We start from the raw sequence: 19,007 nt of genomic DNA on the forward strand, positions 1-19,007 counted from the left end.
TGCGATAGTATTCGGCCCCCTTGAACTTTGCGACCTTTTGCCACATTTCAGGCTTCAAACATAAAGATATAAAACTGTATTTTTTTGTGAAGAATCAACAACAAGTGGGACACAATCATGAAGTGGAACGACATTTATTGGATATTTTTTAAAAAATTAACAATTCAAATACTGAAAAATTGGGCGTGAAAAATTAGTCAGCCCCTTTACTTTCAGTGCAGCAAACTCTCTCCAGAAGTTCAGTGAGGATCTCTGAATGATCCAATGTTGACCTAAATGACTAATGATGATAAATACAATCCACCTGTGTGTAATCAAGTCTCCGTATAAATGCACCTGCACTGTGATAGTCTCAGAGGTCCGTTAAAAGCGCAGAGAGCATCATGAAGAACAAGGAACACACCAGGCAGGTCCGAGATACTGTTGTGAAGAAGTTTAAAGCCGGATTTGGATACAAAAAGATTTCCCAAGCTTTAAACATCCCAAGGAGCACTGTGCAAGCGATAATATTGAAATGGAAGGAGTATCAGACCACTGCAAATCTACCAAGACCTGGCCGTCCCTCTAAACTTTCAGCTCATACAAGGAGAAGACTGATCAGAGATGCAGCCAAGAGGCCCATGATCACTCTGGATGAACTGCAGAGATCTACATTTGAGGTGGGAGACTCTGTCCATAGGACAACAATCAGTCGTATATTGCACAAATCTGGCTTTTATGGAAGAGTGGCAAGAAGAAAGCCATTTCTTAAAGATATCCATAAAAAGTGTCGTTTAAAGTTTGCCACAAGCCACCTGGGAGACACACCAAACATGTGGAAGAAGGTGCTCTATTCAGATGAAACCAAAATTGAACTTTTTGGCAACAATGCAAAATGTTATGTTTGGCGTAAAAGCAACACAGCTCATCACCCTGAACACACCATCCCCACTGTCAAACATGGTGGTGGCAGCATCATGGTTTGGGCCTGCTTTTCTTCAGCAGGGACAGGGAAGATGGTTAAAATTGATGGGAAGATGGATGGAGCCAAATACAGGACCATTCTGGAAGAAAACCTGATGGAGTCTGCAAAAGACCTGAGACTGGGATGGAGATTTGTCTTCCAACAAGACAATGATCCAAAACATAAAGCAAAATCTACCATGGTATGGTTCAAAAATAAACATATCCAGGTGTTAGAATGGCCAAGTCAAAGTCCAGACCTGAATCCAATCGAGAATCTGTGGAAAGAACTGAAAACTGCTGTTCACAAATGCTCTCCATCCAACCTCACTGAGCTCGAGCTGTTTTGCAAGGAGGAATGGGAAAAAATGTCAGTCTCTCGATGTGCAAAACTGATAGAGACATACCCCAAGCGACTTACAGCTGTAATCGCAGCAAAAGGTGGCGCTACAAAGTATTAAGGGGGCTGAATAATTTTGCACGCCCAATTTTTCAGTTTTTGATTTGTTAAAAAAGTTTGAAATATCCAATAAATGTCGTTCCACTTCATGATTGTGTCCCACTTGTTGTTGATTCTTCACAAAAAAATACAGTTTTATATCTTTATGTTTGAAGCCTGAAATGTGGCAAAAGGTCGCAAAGTTCAAGGGGGCCGAATACTTTCGCAAGGCACTGTAACAGTCCCACAATTGACAGTGTGTCAGAGCAAAAACCAAGCCATGAGGTGGAAGGAATTGTCCATCGAGCTCTGAGACAGGATTGTGTCGGGGCACAGATTTGGGGAAGGGTGCCAATAACTTTCTGAAGCAATGAAGGTCCCCAAGAACACAGTGGCCTTCATCATTATTAAATGGAAGAAGTTTGGAACCACCAAGTCTCTTCCTAGAGCTGAGCAATCGGGGGAGAAGGGCCTTGGTCAGGGAGGTGACCAAGAACCTGATGATCACTCTGACAGAGCTCCAGTGTTCCTCGGTGGAGAAGGGAGAACCTTGCAGAAGGACAACCATCCCTGCAGCACCCCACCAATCAGGCCTTTATGATAGAGTGGCCAGACGGAAGCCACTCCTCTGTAAAAGGCACATTACAGCCCGCTTGGAGTTTGCCAAAAGGCACCTAAAGGACTCTCAGACCATGAGAAACAAGATTCTCTGGTCTGATGAAACCAAGATTGAACTATTTGGCCTGAATGCCAAGCTTTACGTCTGGAGGAAACCTGGCACCATCCCTAAGGTGAAGCATGGTGGTGGCAGCATCATGCGGTGGGGATGTTTTTCAGCGGCAGGGACTGGGAGACTATTCAGAATCGAGGGAAAGATGAACGGAGCAAACTTGAACCCAATTGACATCTCTGGAGAGACCTGAAAATAGCTGTGCAGCGACCCCCCACCCCCCACCCCCCGCAGAAAATAATGGGAGAAACTCCCCAAATACAGGTGTGCCAAGCTTGTAGCCTCATACCCAAGAAGACTCGGAGCTGTAATCACTGCCAAAGGTGCTTCAACAAAGTACTGAATAAAGGGTCTGTATACCAATTTTAATGTGATATTTCAGTTTAGTATTTTTTTATACATTTTCTAGATAAATAAAACAGTTTTGGTTTGTCATTATGGGGTATTGTGTGTAGATTGATGAGGGGAAATAACAATTGAATCAATTTTAGAATAAGGCTGTAACATAACAAAATGTGGGAAAAGTCAAGGGGTCTGAATACTTTCCAAATGCACTGTGCTAGTCGAGTCACACTAAAGTCAGTTAAGTGTAAGAATTGCAGCGATTGGAGTATAGAGGAGGCAGGGATTGGAGGCTAGACAGGATGAGAGAGTACAGCTGAGTTGTGCTCCTTTTGCTGCAGTGGTGGTTCTGAAAGGACAGCTACAGGAGAGAGGAGGAGGGAGAGGGGGAGGGGATGAGACGGGAGAGAAGAAAGAGAGGTGGGGAAAATGTCTGGGACCATATGTAGAGTTTAGCTGCAGGGGGGAGAGGGGGGGGTAATATTTGGAGCTGAATTTGTCTAAATCTGTCTTCGGAAGACATCAACTAGTAAGCTACTGTTGCATGTGTTTGGCGCCATGCTCTCCCTGTGAGTCTTTTAGCTCATTATTAATCCGATCGACACTTTAGATCTCTACCCTAAACTCCTCCTGGATTCCCCTTGTCTCCGTCCCCCACCGTCCCTCACTCCTTCCGTCTCACAAGCGATCATCCCTCTGTCTTTTCCCACACACGTTCGACACTCATCCTCCGCCACTCCTCCTCTTTCCTCATCCCCTTTTTTTGGGGCCTTTGCCCTCTCTTGTGATACTTTCGTTCCACGGCAACATTAGCCCTAATTTCAACTGTCCCATGTCACACTTTTCCGTGTGACTTCATCCCGTGTATGATTCTTCGTGGGGTCTTTTGTGCTCCTCCTCTCCATCTCTTAATAATAATAAAAAATGGTTAAAAGTATATGTTCATCCTTTCCTGTAAACAGTTCCTTCATACAAGCTCTTTACATCCCAAAAAGAAAAGCAGAAGAACATTTATTCTATTGGCCCACCCCTTTATCTCTGTCATCCCCTTCTCTCATTCATTCCATCATTTGACACAGTCCTTTGTACCCCATGATCTCACTCCCTTCCTCTTTTTGTCCATCTCTCTCTGTCTCTCTCTTCCTCTGTTCCTCCCCTCCCCCTGTTCTGGACGCTGTGAGTGGAACATAGATTATGTCAGACATTTATAAAACCGGATTAACAAGGATCACCTTCACACACAGAGACAAACACACACACACACACAAACACACACACACACACACACACACTCTCTCTCTCTTTCTCTCATCCTCACACTCTACCTCCCACATGCTCCATGACACTCACACATCCTCCTTGCCGCCTTCACACATAGAACATAAACACACACCCTGTCCCTGACCCTCACACACACACCAAATCCTATACTGACCCTCACACACATGCTCCATGACATTCACAAATGCTCCATGACAGCATCTGCATCACACATTTCCACCCATCCTGACTGTCGCATACCGACACTCTCTCTCTACCTCCCTCGCTCTCTCTCTTTCTCTCAAGAAGCCTGACTTAAACCATTGAACAAATGAACACATTTCTATAACCCTTCTTTAAAACCTACGATTCATGCATATATTCCCACACACACTTCAGCCTCTCTCACACATGCAATCACACAGCTACTACATTAAGCAATGCAAGACTAACATTAAGGGGTATGTAGAGATACAGTAGGATGACATTTGCATAACCTTTCCTTAAGACACAAACACATGCACATCACGACCACACATCACAACCACTCATCACGACCACCCATCACAACCACTCCTAAGACAAAGCTACTTTTAGTAACAGTTTAACAATCAGACACTGACATTCAGGGCCGGCTCTAGCCTTTTGGGGGCCCTAAGTGGGATTTGGTTGTGGAGCCCTCCCCCGCCAAGTGGGGAAGAGAAAAATTGTGGCCCCCGTCTTGCCAGCGGAGAAAAAATGTATGTTTTAACGTTCATTTCGTGTAATTCTATACATTTTGCCATGGGGCAGAGAAAAACTTGCAATTTTATAACAGATTCCATACAATTCTACTTATTTTGCCATGGAGCAGAGAGGCATTTTAGCAGTTTTAAGTCTAATTTCTACTTATTTTGCCATGGGGTGGAGTGACATTTTTTGTGGTTTTAAAGCTAATTTCCTGCAATTATACACATTTTGCCATGACCTATGCCATGTTTATGATATATGTGTGAGAGTGACTAACAAAATCAATCCCACATGGAGGTCAGGGGCCCTGGGCACGTGCCCTGCCTGCCCAGTTGTTATTCGGACATGATTACTATAAGTTTAGATAACTGCTAAACCAATTTACCAATCTAAAAATTGTTAGCTAACATGGCTAATTCAGTGACAGTCAGTGACTGAGAAAACAAGAAAAAATTGCTGATGCAGTAACAAATATCTAATTTACACCTTGTGTATTCTACCAGTTTAACTCTTAACAGTAAGTTGAGATCCTGACTGAGTTCCTAAAAATAAAAGAGGGGAAAAATCTGCTTATGTCACTTATGCCTGACATAAGAGTAGAGGAGAAATGGGATGACACGACATTATTTACACATCAAAGGTTTGCACATTATCCAGAATCAGAGAATGAAATGATGGTGGGTTCCATTTAATCTCTCTCTCTCTCTCTCTCTCTCTCTCTCTCTCTCTCTCTGTCTCGCTATATTCTGTTCTCCATCTTGTTCAATCCTTCAATTTCTCTGACTCAGCAGTATGATTCGGAGACAAGGTCACCTGACTACTGTTGCTATGGAGACTGAGAATTTGGGGATTTTCCCCCTCCTCCTTCTCCCTCTACTGCAGGGCAGCGAGAGAGGGGGGGAGGGTGGAGAGAGTGGTGGGGAATGAGAGACACGGAAGCAGGATGGCAGAGGTTAAAGAAGGATACTGCCATCAGCCATTTTGTTTGAAAGGAGCTTGAATAACTTTATTAGTAGCCATACATGCGATGACACAGTGCTATATTGCTCTATGGAATTGTAATGCACTGTACATCTCTTACCATCACTACATTACACTGCCTGGGGAGCAAAAGAGCTTTCATAGAGAAAGATATACAATTACTTTGATAATAATAATAATAATAATTTATTTATTTTAATAATTTGAAACAGAGACAGTAACAGAGGTAATAGGGTAATAATAACCAACGTGAGACTACATTGCTCTACACTGATATAAGACCTATTTCATGTCATCTATGTGCACCACCACTCCCCCTGATTCAGAGGGCTTGGGTTCAAATCAGGAAGACACATTTTGGATGAACACATTCAGTTGTGCAACTGACTAGGTATCCTCTTTCCCTTTCCCTCGTTTCAGCCTGATCTGTGGAAATCACAGGGATATTTGTATTGCCTCAATAGCAGAGTTAGTCAAGAAGACACTGAAGGCAGTATCACCACAAGGACAGACAGTACATCGCATTCTGAAATGGCATAGCTACAAAGGTTATTCCACTGGTAGTTCATCTGACACTGGGCCTGTGTCATGTCAAGTGCGTCCCTCATCTACAGATCAGTGGGAATGAATTGGGACACCACCTTGTTAAGACATATAACCTTCATTTAACCCTTGTCAAAGCTTTATTTCTTGTGGTTATTTTCCCCTTTGGTCATCCTTTCAGACATCTTGTGAGGGGCAGTGGAGGCAGCAGTGCTATGCATCTCAGTCGGAAGGTGAACCGTGACTGTGTGCTTTCCCTTGCAAATCAGCCGCGGAGCTGTGTGCAGCCTGTGTACTGCAGCATTCATTCTCCACTTACTATAATACATATAGGGGTAAAACAACACACGGAAAATACGTGAACCTGCAATGGCAACTCACTCACTTCTACACGTAGGCCAGCTGTCTCTTTCTCTCTGTCAGTTCCTCTCTGTCTCTCTCCTTTCTCATGGCCTCTCTCTCTCTTTCACTCTGTCTCTCTCTCCACTTCTAGCAACTTCATACTGCGTACTTCATGGTGCCACACCTCTGTCTATTTGTCTCACTCTTTCTCTGGGAGGGAGGGAGGGAGGGAGGGAGGGAGGGAGAGAGAGGAGAGAGGAGAGAGAGAGAGAGAGAGAGAGAGAGAGAGAGAGAGAGAGAGAGAGAGAGAGAGAGAGAGAGAGAGAGAGAGAGAGAGAGAGAGAGAGCTTTTTTACTTCAACAAGAAGACGTAGGTGCATGGGTGTAGTCTGCCTGATAAGCAGACATACAACATCTGTAACAGACATGCAGATAGTGGTTTGCTTAACCCAGCTGCAGTTGGACACCACTGATAATCTCTCACTCTAATTTTGACGGTTGTTTGTTTTGAACTCTTCTCGTCCACATTTGTCGTCTCACACACACCATACAGTAAATAGGCATAGACTATCACATGGAGAGAATCTGCTTGTCTGAGCGATGGGTGTGAGACCAGTCACAGCCTATCCATACTTACTGTCTGATATCGGAAATATTATTCTGAAATCTATTCGATTCTATACTACCCGGCACAGCCAGAAGAGGACTGGCCTGGTTTCTCTCTAGGTTTCTTCCTAGGCTCCTGCCTTTCTCTGGAGTTTTTTTCTAGCCACTGTGCATCTACATCGGCATCGCTTGCTCTTTGGGGTTTTAGGCTTGATTTCTGTATAAGCCCTTTGTGACATCTTAATTATAGGACCTAGGTCTATTATCTTCTATCAGTGTAGCCTATTCTCTCCATCGTCTGCTATGTAATTGCAGGCCGAGGGGAGGCATTGAAGTGCAGTGACCTACAGGACCAGAAAGACAGCGGTGATTATCACATGCAATACAGCACACAATGCCATCAATTTATAAAACATAGATAAGCTACATGAATACAAGACAAGCACGACAATAGTATCTAACCTTGTATGTCCATTTAGACAACATTTCGGCCTAGGGGCTCAGGATGCTGATGGCCAACGGCCTTGGAATTCTGCAGTAAAGAAGGAGGGGCAGATTAGGCCTTCTGTTGGCCAGTATTACATACTTGTGACGATTGGCTAGATTGCCTGTCATCAGATAGTTGCTCAGAATTCCTATTGGCCAATTCAGTGGTCATTGGGCGGGTTTACGAGGTCCATGGTTTATCAGCTTTGCTAGAATGGGGCGCTGCGATCACTCACACCCACCGGCGCTTCTTCATAGGCGGAGTGGTAGTGTGTAGAGAAGGAAGTACTGCGGCAGCCAACAGAGCCGCGGAGGGAGATCAAATCCTAAAAACCAGAGCAGTGCGGCTTCTTAGTTTCACCGGTCTTTTACTGCAACTATCAGAGCGCAAGAGAAGGACCCGCATCCTCGCGTGATGCTCTGCTTGAGACCGCAACATTTCATTTGAAAGACGTTTAGGTGGAGGGGGAAATACTGTAACCTTTTGGAGGTTAGAGACACAATCTGTTTATTTAATCAATTAACCAATTTATTTTATAGAAATTTGCTTGACTGACGTCTTTGTCGCTTTCTTTCGTTTTTACCTGAATAACTGAATACAAATCTTTCTTACGTTTTTAAAAGGCAATACCATTTTGATATAATTCCACCTGAGGGGCTGACACCTCTCAAGCTTTGCATCACCTGAGGAGAGAAGCCTGACTGCGCCAACATGGGGGTAAGCCCGGCGTCTACCAACTTTACAACTGCCTTATTGATGCATGAAAGTTATCAAATGCCTTGAAAACTGTTTAAAACCCCAGATGCTGACGGGGAAGGGCACCATACTGCAGTGTCATGTTTTTTCTCCTCTGGAAATATTTGAGTGACATTGACTCCAATGCGGATTTTTTTTAGGCTATATAGTCTACGGTCTCATAGACTGCGACAAATTGATGTGACAAGTAGGCTAGAGCAGGCACAAAACAGCTCTCTGTAATGTCTACTGCAGTTGTAAGGTTTCAAATTGACAATGAATTGGTCAGAATCTACTGATGGAATAATTGAATGTCATTTACTGTAATTTGCGGCTGTTTCCTTTGTTTCTCATACACTATGGAACGAACAAGTTAGTGATAAAAAAAAATGATTGAATGGTCTCATTCAGGGGTTTGCCATATGCATTAATATAGGCGATGGGCTATATTAGGCATATCGTGACACTTTGTCTATAACCTTGCCATGGTAATCGGTTTATTCTGACAGCCTGCTCTCGTGAGAGAGAGAGAGAGAGAGAGAGAGAGAGAGAGCGAGAGAGAGAGCGAGCGAGAGAGACCACTGCGTATAGGCTTCACTTGGCATGTCACTGAGGGATTTCAATGAGACACAATGTTCTGTTATTCACCTGCCGTTATTATTAGCCTGTATTTGATGATTTTAGAATGTGTGGCTGTGTATTCGAATGGGCGCATGATTACAGTATCCCCTCCCCCTATAGCCCATGTAAATTATCCTCGCATCATCGCGACCCAATTGTCTACTTCTTTAAATCTGCGATAGTGCAGGTAACTACTTCTACGCAACATTTGACGATAGACAGCTAGTGTAACATAGGAAACCCTATCCTAGTTTACCCGGCTACTGAGGACATTGCGTATGTCGGTATGGTATGCGATGCCTGAGCGCACTGAAGCCTCGGTGGCCCATGCGTCATAATGCGGTTACCGGGAATAAGCGCTTCACCAACTTTTTTCCCCTTTAATTTGTGACAACAGGGACGCGATAATCGTTGACAGTGAATACACACCATATATTAAAAAGATGTCCCGTGAATGCTGGGTGATGATACATTTGGGACTGGATTTGTAAGTGAATAGAATGCACACGAAGTTCTGACTCCCTCACTGCGTCAAATGGGGGCTGCGGCCCGGCGCTGGATGATATTTTGGAAAATATCACGTCTCAATAAAAGTATCGATTGAAATAACACCATAATAACACCAACATGTTCACTGTTTTGTAAAGCCAATAATAATTTGACTATGAATAGTTCTGTAGGAACATTTCGAGGTGATGCTGCGACTATCGTTGTGGACTGTTGCGCAATTTCTGCCTCATCATTTATCTTGCGTATATGAGAGTTTAAGATTTAATCCCCGACTCGGTTCTGGGTGTTGACTGAATTTGATGACATGATGCCACACCATCCCAGTGGCTGATGAAGCTGGATCGCCCACGGTTACCGAACATGATTGAAGAGACACCGACAGAGCAGGCACGAATGATATCAGCTATCTCCATCTATGACCTGGGTGGGCCTTGGAGGCATTTCTCCCGGTCGAAGTCTGCTGTGGAGCTGAGAGAAATGAAGCAGTCGTTGGTGATAGGCTATTCATGAGGATGCGAGAATCATCCGTAGCAACAGGCACTGCGTCAAATGGGATGGAGTGCAAAAAGTGCTTACGCACGAACCACTTCCGTGGTAAAGTTAGATCAGCCCGTGTAGCCTATGTGTAAATGAGACAGGGGGTGGGGGTCTTCATCCGGCGCCCAAAATATAATATGTGTGTGACCTCTGATAATAATTACATTTTCAAATAATTGGAAGGCATATGTTCTTTACCTTAATCCATCTCACCCCTATGATTATTTGACAACATACAAGACATTCTGCGAAGTCGATCTGGCGCTTGCCGCGCTGTGCCGTGGCACTGCCAACTGCCTGCCCCCAAGGCCGCAGGCTGCCGCGTCAAAATGGGGGCGGTGCCTTTTGAGTGGAAATTCCCTTTAAAAAGCTGTGATTGGCGGACTCGGGGAGTCACGCAGAAAGGGATGTTTTAGCAAGGGATGTAAGGAAGCAAGCAAACACTGAGGCGAAGTGTCAGCGGTACTGAAGACAGGCAGACAGACAGACAGCCTTTTTCATTTGTCACACCAATTGTGAGCAATTGAGGTTGCTGATGTGGCGAATGTGTGTATAGTTGCTCTGGTACAGTCAGTGATGGGGTAACCTAATGATGCTGAGAGAGAGGGGGGGGGTGGAGAGAGAGTGAGTGAGAAAGAGAAATGGGAGAGGAGAGCAAGTGAAGATTGCTGCACACATTTCACCTTCAGACACATGAGCCATAGCGAAAAGGAGTGGGAGGACAGAGGGAGGGTGGGTGCAGGGCGAAGGAGGGAGGGGGATGAGATGAGTTGTGACTGATCTGCAAGTGTAGAGAGAGAGAGAGGGAGGGCTGTATCCTGTTGTGGGATAATGACCTGAGCTCACATTGCCATGGCTCCTGTTTCCCCTGCTTGCCTCTGCTCTTGGGGATGGGTTACCACAGAGACAGGAGGCAGATGGGATGACAGGACAGGGGGAGGTATAGGTATTCGTCCCTATGGGATACAGAGAGGTGGTGGGGGATATCAGGGAGAACTCACTGGACAGGGACTGAGGAGCATAAGGGAGCACTCCTTGATATCCCCCATCATCTCTCTCATTGAAAGGGAGAAAGGGAAGTGATATACAGTATAAAGGACGGGCATATTGGTGTAGGTGGTGTGGAGATAAATCATTGCAGTGGAAGAGAGCTGTACGCTTGGCGATCTCCTTAACTGGCCAGGTGTACAAGGACGGGTATAGGAAAGGGTAAGGGTGTAGGTATTTAGGTAAGGCTTGCTTGGTCATGATGGGACAAGGTACACTCTAAGACAAAATGGTCCCAATAGGGTTATTCGACTGTCCCCATAGGAGAACCCTTTTTGTTTCCAAATAGAACCATTTTTGGTTTCAGTTAGAACTGTTTTGTTCTACCTACCTCTTTGTGGAAAGGGTACTACATGGAACCCAAAAGGATTCTACCTGGAATCAAAAAGGGTTCTTCAAAGGATTCTCCTATGGGGACAGCCAAATAACCCCTTTAGTTTCTAGATTGCACCTTTTTTTTGTAAGAGTGTAGATGTAGCTGTGGCCCAACCCAGTGTTTGGTGCAGAGTAGCTAGCTCACTCCCCTCCTCACTGCATCTGCAGTCATTCGTGTCCTGCTGCTGAGTCTGGAGGGTTTGCGCAGTGCATTGTATGTCGACCGAGCCGTCCTGGGCATCCTACTAATAGTCAATGATCAATATACTAGTGGGATATTCATGAGGGTTCTGTCCTTAAAGAGTCATTTGGAAGGACATGGTTTGAATGTTAGTCTTCTAGCATAGCTAGAAGGACCTACTTTAAGGGTAGGGTGATACGGTAGGGTAATAGGGTATTGTGTAAGTATTTGGGGACTTTTTGGGGACTTATTTGGGGACTTACCCTTCAAAGCAGACTGAGTTCCTTACTAAGGTCATGAGTTAATCAAATAACATAAACATTTGATCGATTGTAATGCAAGATAGGGCAGCCTGGTTAGTTAGCATTGCTGCAATGTTCGGGAAATGTTAAGTGGGGGTTTGCAGAGTGAGAGACAGAGGGGAGTTGGGTTCCCTGCCAACACAGTCATTACTAATTCAGTGTCCTCCCAAGCTTGTTTGTGTGTGTGTGTGTGTTTGTGTGTGTGTGTGTGTGTGTGTGTGTGTATGTTTTCTTCCCCTTTCATTATCAACTACGTCAATTGAATTTGTCTCATTTGAAAATATACAGAAATGCTTAAATGTATTTATTTATCTCAATTCTGCCCAAATGACATTTCCTTTCACAGACCGTGTCACAGGCAACACAATACTTCAGAGGTCAGAAGACAAGACAGTACACAGAGCAGGAGCTGCTATGTGTTCTCTGTCACCTAAATCATCTGCATTAAACACAGAATATCCTCAGGAAACCCCTCATAGGAGAAAGAGAGAATCTACAGTTGTCCCTACAAAGGCCACTAAACACTCAAGATTTACGATACCAATCTAGACAATGCTATTCTCACTGAGGAGCACACACACACACACACACACACACACACACACACACACACACACACACACACACACACACACACACACACTCACACTCACACTCACACACACACACACACTCACACTCACACTCACACTCACACTCACACTCACACTCACACACTCACACTCACACTCACATCCATGCACATGTACACCAGGGTATCCGTTAGCCGACTTTTGGCCGATAATGCTTTTTAGTCTTTTCATCGATGGAAATACCAGTCGATGTAAATGCATTTGACCAGTCATGCTTACTGGTCTACAGGTTCATTTGCATAATTTCATGGAATTAAATTGCAGCGCATATTTTCGTTAGTCGTTTATCTCAAGCGCACAACATACAGATACAGAGCCTATGAGCAAAAAAATCTGTCCGACAGTGCGAGAGCTGCTGTTACAGATTCTCAAACAGCTCATTCGTTGTTTCTGGAGTGAAACGTGTGCTTTTATAACATTTCTAAATGCAATTGCATGTTAAAAACAGTTTTGATGGCCACGATTAAAAATAACTACTATTTTTATTTCTCAACTGGTAATTGAAGCGCGCTTCCCATTCGCCATTCAAGTGCGCCACTTTTTCCTAAAGAAAACTCTGACAATACACTCACAATGGGTGAATGGTATACACACTGAGAGACAAGGACACATGCAGACTCTAAATTGGAGCACAGCTGCCTGCCAGGATGAACAGATCAGGGGATGGACAGATGGGCATGGGGGAAGGATGAAGGGATGAGGGTAGGGGAGGACAGGTGGGGTAATGCCATAAGATGGGATTTTGTTTTGGTTTTGCTGTTTTCTTTTTAGAAGGGAACACAAATGATTTGTCAGAGAGAGCTAAATTAGGATACAGGACATTTGGTGTGTGTGTGTGTGTGTTCACATGCACATAGATACTCAGTGTATAATTTCTGCTATAAGCAGAGGTCATGACCTCAGGGTCTGGCTGGAATTCCATACCTCTGAACATCAAAACAATTTAATTGAATTTAATATAACTTTATTTATATACAGTGGTGTAAAGTAAAAATGTAAAAATAAAGTAGTATGAATGAAGTAAAAATACTTTGAAGTTCTACTTAAGTTGTTTTTTGAGGTATCTGTACTTTACTCTACTGAACAAAAATATAAACGCAACATGCAACAATTTCAACCATTTTACTGAGTTACAGTTCATATAAGGAAATCAGTCAAGTGAAATAAATAAATTAGGCCGTAATCTATGGATTTCACATGACTGGCAGGAGCGCAGCCATTGGTGAGACTAGGAGGGGATACGCCCACCCACTTGGGAGCCAGCCCTCCCCCTAGTGAGCCAGGCCCAGTCAATCAGAATACGTTTTTCCTTACAGAAGGGCTTTTGTATAGACAGATACACTTCAGTATCATCAGCTGTCTAGCTGGTCTGGTCTCAGACGATCCCGCAGGTGAAGAAGCCTGATGTGGAGGTCCTGGGCTGGCGGGGTTACACATTGTCTGCGGTTGTGAGGCCGGTTGGAGGTAATGCCACATTTTTAATGCCAAATTTTCTAAAATGACGTTGGTAGAGAAATAAACATACATTCTCTGGCAACAGCTCTGGTGGACATTCCTGCAGTCAGCATGCCAATTGCACACTCCCTCAAAACTTGAGACATCTGTGGCATTGTGTTGTGTGGCAAAACTGCACATTTTAGAGTGGTCACAAGGTGCACCTGTGTAATGATCATGCCGTTTAATCAGCTTCTTGAAATGCCACTGCTGTCAGGTGGAAGGGATCTTGGCAAATGAGAAATGCTCACTAACAGGGACGTAAACAAATTTGTGCACAACATTTTTGAGAAATATGTTTTTTTTGTGCGTATGGAACATTTCTGGGATCACTTTACATGTTGCGTTTATATTTTTGACAACTTTTGCTTTTACTTCACTAGATTCCAACTGGGTACATTTTCCACCACTGTTTATATATTTATTAAATTAAGAAAATCACCATTTGAGAAGAAGTTGGGCATCTAGAAATTAAATTAACTGTCATTGTGCCAAAAAGCAACACCAAGTATTTTACAACCAAGACGTGTCTTGATATGAAACCATTTTTAGATATGCACCTTAGAGGCTGCTGCCCTATATACATAGACTTGGAATCACTGGCCACTAATAACGGAACATTAGTCACTTTAAAAATGTTGAAATAATGTTTACATACTGCTTTACTCATCTCATATGTATATACTGTATTGTATTCTACTGTATTCTAGTCAATGCCACTCCGACATTGCTCAATCTAATTCCATTCTTTTACTTTTAGATTTGTGTGTCGTTGTGAATTGTTAGATACTACTGCACTGTCGTAGCTAGGAACACAAGCATTTCACTACACCCGCAATAACATCTGCTAAATATGTGCATGTGACCAATAACATTTGATTTGATTTTCCTATAGTTCTTAATGCACCGATTTCCCCCGTTTCATTATCACTCTTTAATATGGAGAAGAAAGTCTGTCCTGGAAGTTAGCCAGGGAGAGTTACTGTACATGGTGTACAATACAGTGGGCTAATCAAGACAAGAGCAATCAGTCTAGTTAATCCTACTAGCATGAGCCTCCAGGCCCAACCACCGACCCAGCCCAGCCCCCCTACCCCTAGGCCATGCCCCCTGTGGCTACCTAGCCCTATACCCCTAGGGCTGTTGGAACCAGATGTCCCTATCAAATCAAATTGTATTTGTCACATGCGCCGAATACAACAGTTGTAGACCTTACAGTGAAATGCTTACTTTACAAGCCCTTAACCAACAATGCAGTTTATCCACAACAATGTTGTACACACTCCCATATAGTATATAGTTCACATAAAGGCCTAAAGCAGTGGTATTCCAGCTTTTTCAGTGGGGGGGATCACATTTTGTCCCGCCAGAATTTCTGGGGATCACATTTTTTTCCCCCCAAGAATTTGTTGTGACCCCATCCCATCCCAAATCTAATAACACAACCTGTACATGCAGATTTTTACATCAACAAATCACATTTAATTCATTGCATTTGCATCTCCTATCAAAACAAAAAGAAACCAATAAATACATTTACTCAGTTTATTCACAGCAGGACTGAATGGACATATAACTGTCACCATCACTACCCTCCGCCCCCACACCTTCCCCATTGGCTAGGATCCCTTCACATCAGCCTATCAACTAGTAGTGTCATGTGGGTCATGGCTGGCCTGATAGGCTTACAAGAGATAATCAAACTATATTGGGAGAAGGATGTTGCACAGCCATGATACAGCCAGATACTGTCACTTATAAAGTGTTGTTATTCACCACACATAGGGCACAGTTTGTGAGGATTTGTCTCCAATGGCACCCTATTCCATACATAGTGCACAATCAAAAGTAGTGCACTACATTAGGAAAAGTATGGGTCTAAAGTATTGCACTACATAGGGAATAGGGTGTCATTTGGGAACCACTCAAGGTAATGAGGTTTATATAACTTCTTTCAGGAAGTGTGTAGTGTGGAGAAATCTATCTACCATCTTAGTCAATTCAAGCTTCACACACAATCAAACTGTTTTCCTGCAATAGTTACTATTTCCCCTTTCGTAGGTTCCCTAAAACGGAAACCCAAACAATGCAACTTCTTCCCGCCTCTTGTGAAACCCCTCACCTCTCATGCATACCAGGAGAGGCTGGGATGCCACGCCTCATGCCCAAGCAGGTCCATCACCGTTAGGGGGCATGCCCAAGCCTGTGTGCCCTAGACAGACAGACTGACAGACTGGCATGCTCCTGATGGAGGGTATTGGCTACTGTGGTTCACTGCAGTGTGGAAGTGTTCAACATATGAAACATGCCCCGTGTTCACTTCACTTCAGAACGAATGAGTCTGATTAATAACTGAGAAAACATTACATATAGGACATTGTCTGTTTTAATATCTCCTCCTAGTCTTCTATTTTTCCCTTCTCTGTTCCTATTACTATCTGCCCCCCCCCCCCTCACTCTCTCGCTCTCTCTGTCTGCCGCAGTGCGTGTTCTCACTGCATAGACAGACTGTAGCCACCTCGACAATGACTCACCTCTGCCTAGCTGTTGGCAGGCTTATAGCTTGCGCATATAAGAAGGTATCTCGTTCTTTTTTTATAAAGATACACACACACACACACACAGACGTGTTGGCTATCTCCTCAAATGTCCAGTTACCGAGGCATCAATTATAACTGAGCGATCAGATCAGGGGGATCCTACAGTACTAGGCCACCGCCCACCACTAAGCCTCGGTCACCATGCCAACCTCCATGGTAATGTGACCTCCTAACCAGGCGCTTAGCTCCGGGAAAAACGGGACAAAACCAGAACAGAACATTAGAACCAGACAAACCACAGCAGCATGACATCGATAGAATGTGATGAACTCTTGCTCGTTTCTTTTCAAACATAGTGTACACACACCCAATGATGTTCTACTATCCTCTGGTAGATTAGCACGCTAGTAGCTTTAGTAATCTGCTCCAAAGTGAATGTGCCTGTCTTCCTTGTTCCGGGCAGTCTGTCTTCTACTTGAAAAGATTAGAATGTGTGGAGGAGATGCTGTAATATATACTGTAGCATCTGTCTGGTTGTTAAGTCACCGACACCAGTTCCTCCAGTCTGTGTCTGTGTCTGTCAGTAGGTCCGTCTGTCTTTCTCTGTCCGTCTGTGTGAGAGCTAGTGGTTGTAATTTCAGCCTGCAGTCTCTGTTTCTTCTCTGAAACAACATCATTGAATTACATTTCGCCCAACAACAAATGGTAGAAACAGACCGGCAGTCAGGCCTACAGATAGACAGATAGATGACATGTTGTATTGAACAATGAGGAACAAAATGACGCTCTCTAAATGTTGTTGCTTGTAACCTAGGCGATAGTCGTGACCTCGTAACCACAATGAAGAAATCTTGCCACACAGCTTGAGGGTTGTGGGTGAAAGGAGAAGCTTGGGTTGTTCCTTACGTGTCATGAAAGATTGAGTGGCATTAGCCCACACACACATGCCTACACACATGTTAACACCCCCACCACACACACACACGGTAAAGGGCCAACATCCACTTTCTGGGTCGCAGGTTGTAAGGTCGCGACCCTGCAGGTGGGGTTGTTTGTTTTACAGTGTTATAGAACAATCTGTTAGAGTGGGATCCCAGTCACGCTGTCACTCACTGATATACACAGCCTGAGTCAACAGACAAAGAATAGTGGTCAATATCTAATTAGTGGTGTGAGAGAGAAGAGCTCTTCTCTCCCTCTCTCTCACCTCCCACTGCTGTCTCTCTCTCTCTCTCCCTCTCTCTCACCTCCCACTGCTGTCTCTTTCCATCTGCCCCATCACTGTCTTTCTCTTTTTTCCATTCATCTCTCTCTGTCCATCCCTCTCTTGTAATGCCTGTTTCACCTGTCTCCACTCTTCCAGTGTTTGTATTAGCATTAAACTGTGTGTGTGTGTGTGTGTGTGTGTGTGTGTGCGCGTGTGCGCGTGTGTGCGTGCGTGCGTGGGTGCGTGATGAGCAGGTGTGCTGTCAGACCTAACAATGTACTCTAAGTGCATTTCAATGGCCCACTCTGTGTTAGCCATTGAAAAACTTGCCTAGCTAGAAACTCCACACCATGTGTGCCTAACCCAGACCTGTTAGCTTATCTATAATATCTACCCTACACTGTTTGGTTAAAGATGCTTATCTCGAAGCCAACTAGAGTATTTAATGTGCATGTTATATTGAAGTACACACACACACACACACACACACACACACACACACACACAGAGGCAGGCCAATCTCAAAGGGCATGAGTAGCAGTAGTCTTCTATCAGTCTCTCCTTTGTTCTGCATTCGGCTCTCTATGCCTGTCTGGTCTTGTTGCAGCGAGAGCTCACTCACATTCTCGGTTGACGACATCCACATGCGCACGTGTGTGTGTTTGTGTGTGTGGGAAGGTTGATTTTGTGCACTTTGTAGTCAACTTGTGTGTTGTTTGTGGGGAGTTGTGTTCGGGTCGACTGTTTGAAGCAATCTCTTCAAGGTTAGTTTGTGTTCAAGGGAGACTCACTCTAGTGTGTTCCAGTATTACTACTGTAAATCAGGGACAGAGTCGAGACCTGCAGTGTTCACTATAAATCCTCCTCAAACTTTTCTGACCACAATGAACCACTAAGACTGGTCTCTTTTACACGTGGAAGATTCTAGGCATCTGAAATTTCTCAACTGAACTCGCGTTAAGCACTGGGACTTTCAGTGGCAGGTTTACTCACCCATTCATGGCATTGTACTTCGTCAGTCAAGTGTGTTTATCAGGGCGTGGGAGATTAGGTCATGTGTGTTTAGCTCGGTATAGGCTATTTATTTGGTTTGCGATGGACCAGGGCAAAAATAAAAACTTGACTTGAATGCGTAATTGCCCTTTATTATTCAGAATAAATGAACAGGTAGGTGTCAACCATACCCAAAGAAGGCCAGTGTAGGTGCAGGCTTTTGTTCCAACCAAGCAGTAACACAGTTGAAACCCAGTCAAACCCAGGCAGTAGACCAAGCTTGTTAGAGCATGTCATCTTGACAATAGCCACCAGGGGGCTCCCCTGTGTTTCCTTGAATGCGACACCGTATAGTCACTTGATGATGATGCTAGAACAAATAAAAGTGACCATATAGTCAGAATGGATGAGAAAGATTGAGCTACGTGTTCA

General features: G+C 44.1%; 1 protein-coding gene across 2 annotated transcripts in view; it reads left to right on the forward strand.

Moving 5' to 3' along the window:
- The first annotated feature begins 7,639 nt into the window (after nucleotides 1-7,639).
- Nucleotides 7,640-19,007, forward strand: part of LOC112246559 (sodium/potassium-transporting ATPase subunit alpha-3-like) — a 24,334-nt gene continuing 12,966 nt past the window's right edge. For both annotated transcript variants that reach the window (XM_042312852.1, XM_042312859.1), the window contains exons 1-2: nucleotides 7,640-7,890; nucleotides 8,025-8,118. In XM_042312852.1, the coding sequence (XP_042168786.1) occupies nucleotides 8,113-8,118 (6 nt within the window). In that variant the 5' untranslated portion in view covers nucleotides 7,640-7,890; nucleotides 8,025-8,112. The remainder of the gene's footprint in view (nucleotides 7,891-8,024; nucleotides 8,119-19,007) is intronic.

Source organism: Oncorhynchus tshawytscha, linkage group LG03, assembly GCF_018296145.1.
Source record: "Oncorhynchus tshawytscha isolate Ot180627B linkage group LG03, Otsh_v2.0, whole genome shotgun sequence".
Lineage (NCBI taxonomy): Eukaryota > Metazoa > Chordata > Actinopteri > Salmoniformes > Salmonidae > Oncorhynchus > Oncorhynchus tshawytscha.